Consider the following 14564-nt stretch of genomic DNA (forward strand, 5'->3'; position numbering starts at 1 on the left):
AAACCAATAAATGGTTGTCCTCTTACACTTTGTATCTCATGAATTTGGGAGAACAACAAGAACTAGTCTTCACCCCAAAGGCAAGAAGGGGCTGAGGACCAAAATTAGATCTTAATAAAGTTAAAGCTTTTATTCATGGTTTCAAAATTGGGGTAGTGGAATTTTGGTTTCAGGTTTGTTTTGCAGCTCTTTGCTTGTGAGATAGTTTGTCAAAAAGTGAGACTGCTTTATGGCTTCTCTGCAGGCTGACCATGACTGGTACATCTCGGGACATTTGCCCAAGTAGACACATTTGGGCTCTCTTTGATGTACAGCCTGCAGAAAAGGATGCTCTAGGCTAAAGACAGAGGTAGTCTCAGTAAAAAGCACTGAGTTCATAAAGATAGTCCCCACCAGATTTCAATGATGGAGCTCTTAAGGCAGCTTGAGAGGGCAGTAAGTGACACACCAAAGGATCAAACTGAATTTGCTCAGATGTCTTATGTGTAGCCTGTTGAGCCTCACATTTGACAAGAGCAAGGGTAGTTGAAACTGTCCAAGAAGGAACGTGCGTGAAGCTTTTTCCATCTTGCGGGAGCTCCTGTCCTTGTCGCGCTGACATGCAGGGTGGGAATAGTCATGTCGCTTTCTTCTCCATTCAAAGATAATTGTATGTTCTTGTATTCAAATGTGAAAGTGGGTTTGGGCAGCTGTGGATTGATTAAAAGGAAATGTTCAGCCCCTGAATCTCTCCTTTGCATCATTTTGGTGCAATTTAATGCCAGAAAAGGCAGTTCTCTGTGTTCTTTGGTTCACTACACGACTTGTGTGCGAAGGTGACGTGCCATTGGAGAACTGTGCCTATCTAGTGTATAATGACTACGGTTCTTCTGGTAGGTTTTGTCTGTAAAGGCAATAGAGCATCTTATCTGCTGCCGCTGATTTGAAGCCCGGACACCTGACAGTAAACGAATTTCCTCAGAGTCACTTGTTGCCCATGTGTAGCAAGAGTTGACTCTACATGAAAATGTGGTCTACTGGATAACTGTTCAGAATACTTCCAGAAGGATATACCTTTTTCTGTGAGCCGAAGTGACTGTGTGGTGTGTCAGGAATTAAATTGGCTAGATTATAATTTGCCTTTGCAGTTATGCTGCACGCAAATATGCAGTAGTGTTTATCTAGCTGTTAAATTTACTGTAAGGGTGGGCAGAGCAAGAAAGATGCCCTGTCCCCCCCTTCCCCCCTCCTCCAAAAAAAGGAAAAAAAGAAAAACACAGACAGTAGCTTCTGAACTGCAGCTGAAACGTGTTGCCCTGTACCAGAGAGGATGCACTTCTCAGAAAGATTAAAATTCTCAGAGAACAGTTACACTTCTGTATTAAGTAGAAATCTGCAACTTAAAAGTTTGAAAAAGAACGCAGCTCCTTTGTTTAAGGTTCACAACTTTTTTTCTCTTGCCTTCCCTGGCATACTGAAGGCAGCACAGCCCATTAAAAAAAAAAAAAAAAAAAAAAAAGGGAGTAGCAAAATAACGCTAACTATTCTGATGTAGTCTAATACAACAAAGTCTTGGGGAAAGTATGTTCTTGTGGAATAAGTATGTGTTTTGCCAACAAAAATCCTATGTCATTGTGTGTTTCAAAACTTGACTTGTAGTGGAGTCAGTTCAGTGTATTAGTATATATTATAAATAATATAATATTTGATGATGCACAGTTGAGATGTGGACCTTGGAATTTTGCAGGTCTTCTGGGCCCGTGGGGAGTGGGTAGGAGATGGGTGCGAAGAGGAGAAGCTTTGCTTCATCCCTTCGCCACAGGAAAAGGAATGTGCAAATTGTGTCAGACAAGTAGGGCTTGTTTTTAAAATAACATATGCAAAGATAAGTGTTATGAAAATAACTCGCTTAGTGATAACTTTATCTACTCGGAAGATGAAAATTTAAGTGAAAAATAGACTTATCTGGGTAGCGTAACTCTTACCACTGGTGACAGGAAAATTGATAACACAGTTTGGGACTGACAAAGCAAGTGTTGTGCTTATCACAGCAGACTTCTGTATTGTGTTGTCTTGCAATTTAGTGCAACAAATCAGATTAAACTCTCTAGAAACGCTATCTTAAGTGTGCTTCCCTGTGCAGCAGAGACTTTGGAAAATAATGCAAGTTGAGCAGCTTTTGATGCCTGTGCTTGAGTACAGGCTTTGGTCAAGGGGTTGGACAGAAAGAAAAAGTAAGTTCTGGAAGGTGTAGGGACTGTGCACAGTACTGTGACTCTTGTACCAGTGCAGGTTGTACCGGTGCATCTGGGGCACGTTTTAGCCCATTGTCAACCATTGCTGGACTGGAAAACTTCTTCCAGCTGTAGACTGAGACAGAATTACTGGGCTCTGAAGCACCAGGGAGGCTGAGGATGTGGTAGAGCTTTTTCAAATCCTTTGTGTTCAGCGTCAGGGCCTGGCTGGACTGGCGGCTGTGCGGGCAGGGCGGTGGACTGCTGCACCTAGAAGCTGAAGGCAGGACTGCGTAGCCCCATGGGTTTATCCGGCACGCACCACTGCCAGGGGATATGTATTAGGCTCGTAGGACATTTGTTCAGTTATTTCTTACTTCGTACTTAAAAACTTTTAACCTTACTGCTAAAGAAAAATACCATTGTCTATTAGTACGACTGGAATGAAAGATGAATAGTGAATTAGCCTTGAGCGAACTGTCAATCTGACTTTGATAGCCCATCACTTAAAAGGTCCTTTTATGTTTATGAAAAAGCATGATGTCAAAGCCAGGGGAAAAAAAAATACCAATACTTAGGGCTAAACTTGCATAGTTTCCAAGAAAAGCCCCTGTGTGAACTGTTTGTTTCTCTACATGCATGGCTAATTAGCGTAGGATACTATAAGTCTGGGCAGTGGCATTCAAGTTTCTTCTGCTGTTTTGGGGTAGCTTGTTTATGGTTCTTCCCTATGTGAATCCTTCAAACTGGAGTAGCGTAGAGCAAAGGATATTGCAGTCGCTTCTCTCGCAACCTCTAAGTAGTATGCTGGAAATGCTTGAGTATAATCATTATCAGGTGAGTTGTTATTGCAGACTTACTTTAAAACCTGTTGCTAAGAAGGCTTACAGTATACGGGAAATCCTTTTCCTCTGGTATCTAGTATGCTTTTTGTAAATTTCTTCCACAAAGTTGAGTGGGAACACACATGGTCACTTGTAACAGCAAAAGTCACTTTAATGGAACTGTTCTAAAACAAAAAAAAACTTCGCAGAGTATTATTATATTTCGGCTTGTTTTCTACCTTCTGGTAAAAAACATTAATGGTCAAAGAAAGGTGACAAATAGTTTCCAGGATATGGTGAAAATTTTGCATGGAAAAAAATTGCCTTTCTTCTCTTGCTTATTTAGGGTGTGCGAGAATAGCTCAGTATGAGGTTTTTTGTATTTTATATTAAAAAAAAATTTAAGTACTGAAAAGCTTATCTTAAATACAAAAATAGCTGTTGCTGAGGACAGTGATTGATCTGAACTGAAACACTTCTTTTCTTGCATCTTATTTGCATAATGTGTTTATAAACAGGCTGTCTTATTTGTATATGATTTAGGCCATATATCTGAGATATAAATAATTTGTAGGAAAAAAAATGGTGTATTCCCTTTTTTAACCAGTGTGTTACTTTCAAAAAAAGACCAAAACAAAAGCCAACAAACCTTTTGATCTCTCTGTTACTTGACATCTGATAAAGGATGGCAATCCATACTATCTGGTTTTAATTGGTAGCTACAAAAAAGTAAAATGAGTCCTGCAGTGCAACTTGTTTCTCCATATTTTAGTGAAAACTAAATGTTGCATAGCTGAAGGTCTGAACAGAGAACCGTCTGTTCTGGAGTATCTGTATAAACTGGAAGACCTGAGCGTTGGCTTTAAGTGAAAATCTCACATCGTAGAAAAATAAGTGGAACTTCTTGGTTTACCATTAATAAGTCAGTTATTGAAACCCTAGCTCATAAACTGATTTCTTGCCACCAAATGTGAATTAGTGAAGCGCTGCTGACTTCCTTGGGGACGTACAGGTTTGTACTTTCAAGTCAAATGCTTAGCTGGTATATATGTCACAAATGTATAGCTCAAAATCAATAGCACATATAATGATGTTGTAAAACAATAAAGTACTTTTAAAATTGTGTCATACAGGTGCAGACTCACCTTGAGAATCCAACCAAGTACCATATTCAGCAAGCCCAGCGGCAGCAGGTAAAGCAGTACCTCTCTACCACTCTAGCAAATAAACATGCCAACCAAGCCCTGAGCTTGCCATGTCCAAACCAGCCCGGTGATCATGTCATGCCGCCTGGAACTGGAAGCAGCGCACCCAACAGTCCAATGGCTATGCTTACCCTTAACTCCAACTGTGAAAAAGAGGTAATACACTCTCACCCTGCATATTTTTCAGTAAAATGGAATTGCAGTCTGCTTGCTTTCTGTTTTAAACCATATTTGATCATGTTAAGATGTTATGTTTATCTTCTTTTCTGAACTGTTCACTTTGAAAACGCGACCACTGTCTCTGTGTCTGCCTGATGAATATGTATTTGCATAGAACATTTTGGCAAAAAACCTGTGTCCGTCTAACTTCCTCTTTTTTGCACTATTTTAGCTAGTTATTAAAACTACTTACTTTTTTTCCCCCTCCCCCTTGCTTGATGCACACAGTGAATAATTGACCTTTGGAGAACACAAAGCAGTTTTGTAAGCTGTAGCTTTCTGCAATAATGTTATTTATGGCTCATTCAGCGTAGAAAGAGCCAAGAGCATAGCAAAAATAACTGAAAAACACAAAGCTTTTTGAGCTATTTTAGATATTTTTACAGTAAAATTTGAGCAAGTCTCTTGGTTAGCTGGAAGGCCAGATTATCCCAGCTAATATACCCTAAAATGTTACTGTTTGCTGTTTCATGATGAGCTCAGTGCTGCAAATAAGACTTCACTAGCCTATGCCTAGAAGTCCTTTGCAACCTTGTCTTAATCTTTGCTGGCAAAAACTTAGTTGGATGTGACACGTGTGCTCACGTGCTGAAGGAAGATGTTTGAAAGTTATTAACGAGTGTAAGAATCACGTCAATAATTTTGTAACTTGACAAATAGAAGACAATTGTAGAGCTCCTCGTGCCCTCTCATCCTCCCCCCTCAAGCCTTTGTGCCAGATTTTTAATACAGATGCACTCTGTGAGGAAAACGTTATGCAACTTTGAGAAACAGTTATTACAGATCATGTTTTGCAGATGCAAGAGAAATTACTTGTGCTCCATAGCTTCAAAAGAAAATCAAATAGTTCCACCCTATCATCCCAGTTGTACCCAAATCTTTTTTTTCCACAAGATATTTATAGCTTCACTTTGCTGTGTCATCAGGCACATGTGTGCATGACACTGTTTCAATCGTGCTCTTTTGGGGACGGAGACTGTGCCATGAACTCAGATCCATGCTTTGCTTTTTCTTTTTTTTTTTTTTTCCCCTTCTTTTTTTCCTTTTTATTTCTGCAGGGATTTTATAAATTTGAAGAGCAAAGCAGGGTTGAGAGTGAGTGCCCGGCTCTGAATACACACTCACGAGCATCATGCATGCAGGTACTGGATGACACAGGAGTTGGAGCACAGGTCCCCTTTCTAATGAGCATGTTTCTTTGAAGTTATGTTGAAGAATAAACTTGCCCCACCCCTAGTGTCTTTAAGAAGCTGAATATAAGATGTATTTAAGGAACAAAACAATGTTTATTAGCATTGATGTCAAAAGTGCATGAAGACACCTGAAGAAGGCTAGTGCTTTTCTAGCACTGTAATGCTATAGCAGAAGACCGTATCAACCATGCTTTAAGGTCTCACTTCAGGAAATCTTTTCTAATGCAGTCTTCTCAAGACTGCATGGATGTGTTCTTGTACTGATAGATTCTAAGACCACATTTCTATGCAGATCACAGTAGTCATTCTATTTTATTTTGTTTTATTTTGGTTTGGTTTGCTTTTTGTTTTGTTTTTTTTTTTTCAGCTAAGGATTTTTACTTCTAGTAATGAGACTTTGGATATGGGCTGTAACTCTTAGTTCCTTTCTTGCCCTCACTTGCAGTCAGTGTAATTGGTTCTGATCACACTTTCTGGAGCTGATATAAAAATCCCATATAGTACTATTTCTACCATCAGCGTTATGCATTGATTTTTGTAGATGACTGTCATTTAAGCTCCTTTTTTATATTGAGCAAAAAGGAAACAGTTAATCTTGCAGGAGCAGTTTGGAGCACCTGCATGGGTTTCTCCTGCCCGTGCAGGAGCTTACAAAGGCACTTTCCAGCCCAGTCCCAGAAAGAAGATTGCTTGCATCTGACTAAAATCATCTCCCAGCTGCTCTTGGGTGGTGCTTCTTTGGGTATGAGGGCCATAAATCCAACGGATTTTGTTGTCCGTGGTGGGCAGCCTGTCACCCAGCAGCAAGCTTTTGTTCCCTCTCCTTCCCCTGCGGGTGTCAGGGGCTTGGGCATTACTGTCTGCACGCAGGTTTTGACCCCACAACTGGAGGAAGGCGGTGGAGGGTAGGCAGGCAGTGCTGCACAGGGGAGAGGGTTTCACATCGTTAGCGTGGCTCGTTTTATGGGGAGCTATCTCCGCCGCCGTACCTGGGAAGAACAGCGTGTCCATGGGCAGGGTAACTGCTGGTGGGAGGAGTGGGTTAGGCCACGAAGCCTCAGCTTTCTCATGACCTGAATGTCCTGGCTGAATAGCGGGAGTCACGGGTGAGGGATTGGATTTGGTGCATGGCAAAACTGCACAGGCACCTCTGCTTGGGCCCACACTGCAGAGAGAGAGCCAGTATGCGGCTGGAGTGCTTTGCCAGGCCTCTGTATCCTAGTAGTTTTGGTAACTGCTTCGTTTTTCTTTGTCTACCTTTTCTGCTGCAGATGGATGATGTGATCGATGACATAATTAGTTTGGAGTCAAGTTACAATGAAGAAATCCTTGGCTTGATGGACCCAGCCCTGCAAATGGCAAATACGGTACAATGGTCCTTTCCTTCTGGTTTCCCTGTTAAGTCTAATTCTCTTTCCTTGAGAGAATGCAAAACTGTAGCATGCGTTTTTTTCCAAGCAATTAAGTAGTTATTGTATTGTCCCATAAAGTGTAATTAGTTTTTCATTGAGGAGCTGAAGGTAGACAGTTGCAATGAAAAATGTGAGTTTAAAAACGCAAGCTGGAGTCAGGTCGAGGCAATACAAGGGACAATTTTGCTTTTGTTATTTCAAAGTCAGGTTAGTCTGTGAGAGGATTGTAACAGAGGAGTGAACTAGGCTAACCAGAGTGAGGTCATACGCATTCATATTTAAAGTCGCTATGGTCATTATGCTTGGCTTTGGAAAGCCTAGAAGAAACCTCTGGCACCCCAGGTTCCTGTATCTTACCATGTTCAAGTAAGACAGTGTACACCATGCTTAAGCACATGTTAGCATCCCTATCCAGAGACACTGTAGTTTATCTGTTAGCTCTAACGTCATAGTTTTAGCTTAACCTGATTTCAGATGGAGAGAAGGCGCTAGCTAGATGACGGCAAAGATGTTACAAATTTTAGGGGGAGAAAAAAGTAATTAAAAAAACAACCTTCAAAACAAACAAAAGGGGAAGGAATAAAGAAGCTTAAAAACTGAACGGGAGAAGGGGACGTAGGAAGCCTGTGACAAAAGACAAAAACACAGAGGTGTGAAAGTCGGTGAGTGAGGGAAGGAGCAGGTTACCTCTGAGTTGCTGTTCCTGGTTGCTGGTTCACATTGCTGCGAGCATTAATATAATCGTACTTCTGGCATAATCTTATTTTGATCTTTTGTGGAGGGTAGCTCCAGTGAATTTTTTGCCTTAGGCTTAAGTGCTGTTAGATCTGGCTGAGTAGATGTCTGCCAGGGCTGGCGTCTGTTTCTTTTTTTATCTAGTGCCAAAATTTACAGCTTACCACATAGCATCAATTTTGTAGCATAGGTTTACATTTGCTGACAGTACTCGTCTGATGTCGTGTTAACCTAGCCCGACGCTCCCACAGATTCCCACAGCCCTCTTGGAGATGTGGTGCATGCCGCAGGAAACGGCCCACCAGCATCCCTAGCTAAATAGTGCCCTTTGAGTAGACCGAGAAATAACTGCAGAGTCCTACTGGAACAAATAAATTTTCCTTTAATGTAAGATGACTTCAAAAGTCCATCTGCCCTGGAATTGGAGAGAAAAACTTAAAAACCTGTGAAAAAGATAGTTATGGGGTTTTTTTTTTTCTTTCTTATTTTTTTTTATCGAGGGATCTGGTTCTTCTGGAGTCCTTTCTCTGAAGTTCCATTGGATTGGGACCCATTAAATTAGAGGGGACTTGGTTTTCTTTGTACTTTTCTTCCTCTCTTATTTCACAGGTACCCCAGCAGTGGCTCTTTGTTTCCAGGCAAGGACATAACGGTACTCTGCACTTTTTTGGTGCAAGGAGTCCATATGGTCAATATTTAGGGTAGTCTGTATCCCTCCTGCTTTCTGCGTGACATTAAGCCTTGCAAAGACTGCCTGATCCACATTTGCCATGAAATTTCAAAAATTGCCCACTGTATGTGGTGAAGTCTGTAACATAAAGAAATAGTAGAATTAAGACTTTGTTACTAATACATTTAAATTGCTGGAGACAAAAAGCATGTTTCAGTCTCTGAATTAACCTTGTACCAGTCCTGAAGAGATGGAAATTGAACCATGTTTCCCAACAGTTGGTTTAGGGGAAAACATTAACCTGGTGTAACAGACAGGTTTCTTTTGGAACACAGTTTAGCTCTTAAAACACACAACTTTTTACTAATAAGGAATTAATGTCTGTAGACTGAGCTAAGTAGCGGTGGAAGAAATCAAGAGAGGAAATGGTCTCTAAAGAGACGCAACCTATAAATAGCTGTGCTGAGACTATGACAAAGGCTGCTATTGTTCCATAACCAACAAAGAACAAAAAGACCAGTTTGTTACATTTGGTAACAGTACTTAATTGATAAGCAAAAGCAGAGATTTCTGTGTAGAGGGAGCTAAGGGAAGTTACCAAGTACCTCTTAATTGAAAAGGGCTCATTGCAATCAACTGCTTGTGGAAGTGTTTGTAAACTTTGGTATTGGGTCACAAGTTAACTGGCTTTGCTTCTGTGGTGAAAAGTATCACAAAATGGTCACTAGTTTGCCAAGAGGATTTTCTCCATAGATATGACCTAGTGATGGAATTGCTAGGTACTGTGCAAAGTACTCTTGTATGCCAAGTTGAGATGTCAACTAATTCATCCAACTAATCAATTCTAGCAAGAGGCTGACATGGAAAGCCGTGTGAGTACGTGCAACTCCACTTCTAAACGTGACTTTTCTGTGGAAGTTAAACTCCAGAAGTAGAGAGGAGTCTTATTTCAGGGACTGTTGCTGAGCGTGTGCTTGTAGGTGAGGGAACAACACAATAATACATTGCAGGCTGCATGAGCTGGGGAGCAGAATCCATTCCAGTGTGCACTGATGCCTTAGAAGCAGCATTGTTGATCACCCAGCTGATGTCTCAGTGATTTTATATAGAGCCTCAATTACCTGAATGTGGGTGCTTGTTTTGTTGGAGTAGTGGAGGAGAAAGGAAAGCCTCAGACTCCCCTGAATGTACACTGTGATGAATCTGCTGAAATAATAACCATATTTGATATTTCTATTCTATAAAAGCAGTTATTAAAAAAAAAAAGAGGAAAAAAAAAAAGTGGATGCAAAGTGATAGGAAGGCTGAAATTTGGTTTTCTTGGTATGTTTGTGCACCTTGTGAAGCCAAGGCCTAGAAGTATGAAATCTTACAAATGAAGGCATTTTAGACCATGCTGTTTCAATCGAGATAACAAGCTAAGCCTGCCATAAGCCACTCTTCCTGCATTTACTTTTGGGCAGAGTAAAGGTGGATGATCTGACTGACGCTGTGTTTAAATTTCTTCTTAGCCAGAAGTAGCTAAGAAAGCCTTAAGGAAAGCATGTTTAGGCTGGAAACATGCTAGAGTTTCAAGAAGACAGGAAAGGAGCCTCAGCGCCAGAGAATTCCATGTCTTTCTCAAAGTTTTGAGACTCCATCTTCCCAGTGAAATGGCTGTGGGAGTTTTGAACGTTTTCCCATCTCTTTGTACTTGGGGAAAGGCATGAAAGGCTTGACTATCTTAATAGATTAGAGCTGAAATGTTTGCAAACAATGTTTAATTTTTCCTAGTTTCTTCCAACAGGAAGCATTTGAATTAGATGCCTAGGTGTTGCTGCATTGTGTCTATTATAAGCCCCTTCTGGTTTTGGTTAGGGTTTTTTTTGCCCCTTTTCAGCCTAGTGGCTGCTTTTGTGTGCTTACAGCACTGCTGACTTGTCCATCTCAAACCAATGCCCTCAGCGTATAGGGGTCTTCTCCCCTTTGCAGTTCCCTAAACTTTGCACTAATGATTATTGGTCTTACCTTACAAGTCAACTATTTTATTCCTCTGGGACCTGGAATATAATTGTGAACAGAGGATGTGCCTCAATTTTAACTTATCTTTAACTGCAGGTATTTTAGTCATGTGAGATGAGCTGGTGTGCACTTCATATTTTTCATTTGAAGTGAATTGTATAAAGTTAGTCCCAAAGATGTGACTTGCAGCCATTCTGGAGGAGAGGCTTCTCAGAGGCTCGTACTGAGTGTGAGTGTGGACCATACATGTAGTCACACTCATAGTAAAAAGTTAAAACTGAAGCTTTGACATGTGGAGTTCAGCTTGCTGGGAAAAGTAGTCAAAGAAAGCCAATCAGTCTCTTTGCTTATGGATCACTGATTTAAACTGAGGCTGTTGGCATCGTCCTTTAATACAAATTTCCTCGATAAGCATTCATGTGTACATGCAAACCTGCAAAGTTTAGCAGCTAGGCAGATTTCTCCCCTTATCTTCCTTTGTTTAGCTAATGCTGCATCAGCAGTGCTTGTGCTTTGGATGTTGCACAGCTCTTGCTTGGGTTCCTCTGGTGCTTGCAACTTCTGCAGGGCTTCAGTGTGCATGTTCAGCAGCTGCTGCCTGCGTTACTGCCCCCTTTTGTGGTGATTGCTTACACACGTCCTGTTTATTTACACAGAAAATCTGGCACAGTGTGTACACCTCGGGGGGGGGGTGATAAGTAATCACAAACTTGTTGTAACAAGTCAGGTCCATCTTGCAGTAAGGCAAACAGCTTGGTGACTTTAACTGTTCTCTATGTCTCATTATAACCTAGCTGCTGTACCCAGGCTTTGAGATGCTAGTTTCTAGATTTCTGAAAAAAATGTATTTCCCCCCTCGCGCCCCAAAATTCCTAATTAGATTTCACATGTCTGGTTTTGAACTTCAAGTCCCTGGGCTACAAACAAGGTCTTTGTGCTCTCCCCATGCATAGGAGCATGAATAGAAAAAGCACATCCAAGTCAGAAGGGCGTATGACGCTATTGCTGTGCCTATGTCATGGATACATTTGAGGGGCCAAAAGATACAAGGGTCAGCCTTGTAGAGCAGTGAGAGCGAGTGGTCACCCTGACATTAATGCGGGTAGGTCACAACTGGGACCGTAGTCTGTGATGGACAGCTGTGACCTTAGCTTTATTATAGACGTTCCTTTTTTTTTTCTCTTTTTTTTCTTTTTTTTTTCTTTTTTTTTTTTTTCATTTTTATATCGCAGTCAGGAGCTAAGGGGAGGGTGAGGAATTGTAAGACTGAATCTTGGTGAGAATTCAGTTATATTTTTCCTCTGTCACTTAAAGATTGAGTCAGGCAACTTTGGTTTTGTTGTTGGCCACTGGCTGTTCAAGACAAGTATCAGCACGGCTTCTAGCTGGTGGTACTTTAATGGATGCATATCAGCTTTGCTTCTAATGGTAGCTCCAGATGGAGAAATTTTCTTAGGTCTCAGTCCGGCAAGGACCATCAGTAGGAGTTCAGTAGTCCAGGCTGTGACTCACTCCATTGTTTTTAGCAGCATTAATTACATGGGTGTAAAGTTAATACTTACTTTAATCACTGCAGGATCAGTGTCTTCGGGGGATTGGTTTTCTTTGCAGCAATGATAAGAAGTATTGCCAGTCCGATAAGATATCAAAGTGTTTTGTACCTGTCTTTTTCAAAACCTAGTTTGAAAACAAAGAAGAGATGGGTAAAATAATCCACTCAGGGTAAATGTAAACTTCTTTAAATAGATTTCAATTTAAAGAGATAGCTTTGATAAGTCTTGTTGGAATACTATCCTATTTCTCTATAGATCTCCTTTCTTAAACATACCTAAATAAGAATAGCAGAATGAACAAGTAATTGAGGAAACTTAATGTAAAAATAATCTTCCTCCTACTGATGCGTGTTCTTGTTACATAAGGCAAAAACCAAGTTAAAGGAAACTTAAATGTTTTCTGTGTAGGTAGCTTTCAAATCACATGAAAAATGCAATTGATTAATTCAGTGTTCTTCCTCAGCCATGTGACAACTTGCGAAGTACTTTCACTCACGTATTCCTGAAAAAAGAGGGGCTTCCTCCAGGAGAGTTCTGTAGGCTCTTTCAGACGTTTTGAGTAAGAGAAGCGATGGGGGTACAGATGCAATAGTTTCACTGAAAACCAAGGAGCAACAATACTGCAGTATTGTCAGCATGTTACCTCTTCTGCATATTCTCTGCCTGCATATTTTTGAGGAGAGAAGACAGAATTGTCCCAATGTAGGTGTTTTATTCTTCAGGCCTGTGCATATCTGTGATTTTTGCTGACCATCTTGCATGCTCTGTTTACACATGGAAAAGAGCACAGATTTCTTAGCAGATCCTAACTCTGTTCTTCTGTACAAAGCCTTTCATGAGGACAAACCAAATGATCCTTTTCCTTGTTTATCTTTTCCAGTTGCCTGTGTCTGGCAATTTGATTGACCTTTATGGCAACCAAAGCATGCCTCCTCCGGGACTAAACATCAGCAACTCGTGTCCAGCTAATCTTCCTAATATAAAAAGGGAGCTCACAGGTAAATATGTCTAAAATACCACCTTGGAGCAATAATACAAGTGTATAATTTGTTTCACCTGAATAGGTGATATCGGGTATAATTTCTGTTACGAGAAAGAATGTATGGATGAATAGTTACTTTTTGCTTTGCGGACCATTTTTTAGCAGATGTATTAGCCTGCAATGCAGTTGTGTGGGTATGTGTGTGTTCACTGTGACAAGTTACAATAAAGTCCCTAGTTGTTACAGTCAAATCTGCACATTGTAAGCATTGTGTCACAGGAAACCTCCCTGCATCTCTTGCAGAGCTGTTTTCTAGTTTGGGCTTCTTGTTTGCTCTATAAACACCAAATTTCACATCTGGAGTCTCTGTGGGATTCAAGTCAAGGAATGCTACATGTAGAGGCTTTACTCTACTAGGGGAGGGCAGTAATGAACAAATAGCCTGTTGTAATATGAAATCTGGACACCTAGATCCTATAAAATGTAAAATTAGGCACTCAAGAGAGAGAATATGGATGTCTTAAATTAAGATGAAAATGAAGCGTCCTGTATATTTCTTGTCCTATCGGGTCCTCCAGCAGCGCTCTGAATAGGCCATCAGAAGCAGGGGGAGGGAAGGGGGACATTAAAAGTCTCTTTCTCTCAAGCACATGTGTACAGAAGCTAAATAGTTTCAAGGAAGAAGTAAGTTTTGTGTTCTCAAGCATGTTTTATTTTTGCTGTTTCGCTTCACTTGAAAGGATATAACCACAGGTAGGTTATGGTAAACAAGGCAAGCTTGTCCGCAGGATGAACAAATGGAGATCCATTCTAGAACCGATGACAAAATCATCTTAATACCCAGAAATGGCTGTTCTTAAGCCCAACAGGGAGTCATGCCGTATGCAGTACGGTAGAGGCATAGTTTCTTGCCTGTCGTCTTTCTGGGTTTATGTTGTGAAAACTCCCAGGCTGACTCAGTTGCAAAGCAGGTTCTGGGCAAGAATTAGTTTAAGTAGAGCAGTTTTAATAGCCCAGGAGTCAGCTTCTCAGGAGGAAATGCCACATCTCTGAGCTGGTGGATATTTGCATTTAAATGACTGCACAAAATTTGAGTTCAGCACCAAATGAAGACACAGAAACTGCACAATGAATTGTGGCTGCTAGAAAAAGAAAAGCTTGTACAGCAATGGAACTATGTTAAGAGGAGGGTGGGAGGGGATGAGAACTACTCAAAGTCCTGTGTTACAGACAGTTTCATTGCCCCAGTTACAGAAAGGTAAAGCTGGCTGTAGACTGCAAACTAAACATCCAACTTGTCAGATGCCCAGGCTGGTGGATTCACTGCAGATGGTTTTGTAAGACTTCAGGCAGAAAGAGAGGGGAAATCAGTGAGTGAAGTGGTCTTATGGAAGTCCTCAGTATATCAGAGGAGACCTGAACTAAGTTAAATGTCTATACGTTATATTCACCTGTACAGAGAAAAAAAATCAGGTGAGTGCTTTTTCTGTTCAAAGTATACACTAGCAGATTGCATTTTATTTAGGAGATGTTTAGGAATTAAACTCAAATTTAACA

General features: G+C 40.8%; 1 protein-coding gene across 4 annotated transcripts in view; it reads left to right on the forward strand.

Moving 5' to 3' along the window:
* Positions 1-14564, forward strand: part of MITF (melanocyte inducing transcription factor) — a 112873-nt gene that overhangs the window by 86818 nt on the left and 11491 nt on the right. For 2 of the 4 annotated variants that reach the window (XM_049826507.1, XM_049826505.1), the window contains 4 exons: positions 4171-4398; positions 5520-5603; positions 6926-7021; positions 12906-13023. In XM_049826507.1, the coding sequence (XP_049682464.1) occupies positions 4171-4398; positions 5520-5603; positions 6926-7021; positions 12906-13023 (526 nt within the window). The remainder of the gene's footprint in view (positions 1-4170; positions 4399-5519; positions 5604-6925; positions 7022-12905; positions 13024-14564) is intronic. The other 2 variants (XM_049826508.1, XM_049826509.1) reach the window with 1 other exon arrangement.

Source organism: Accipiter gentilis, chromosome 23 (genome assembly GCF_929443795.1).
Source record: "Accipiter gentilis chromosome 23, bAccGen1.1, whole genome shotgun sequence".
Lineage (NCBI taxonomy): Eukaryota > Metazoa > Chordata > Aves > Accipitriformes > Accipitridae > Astur > Astur gentilis.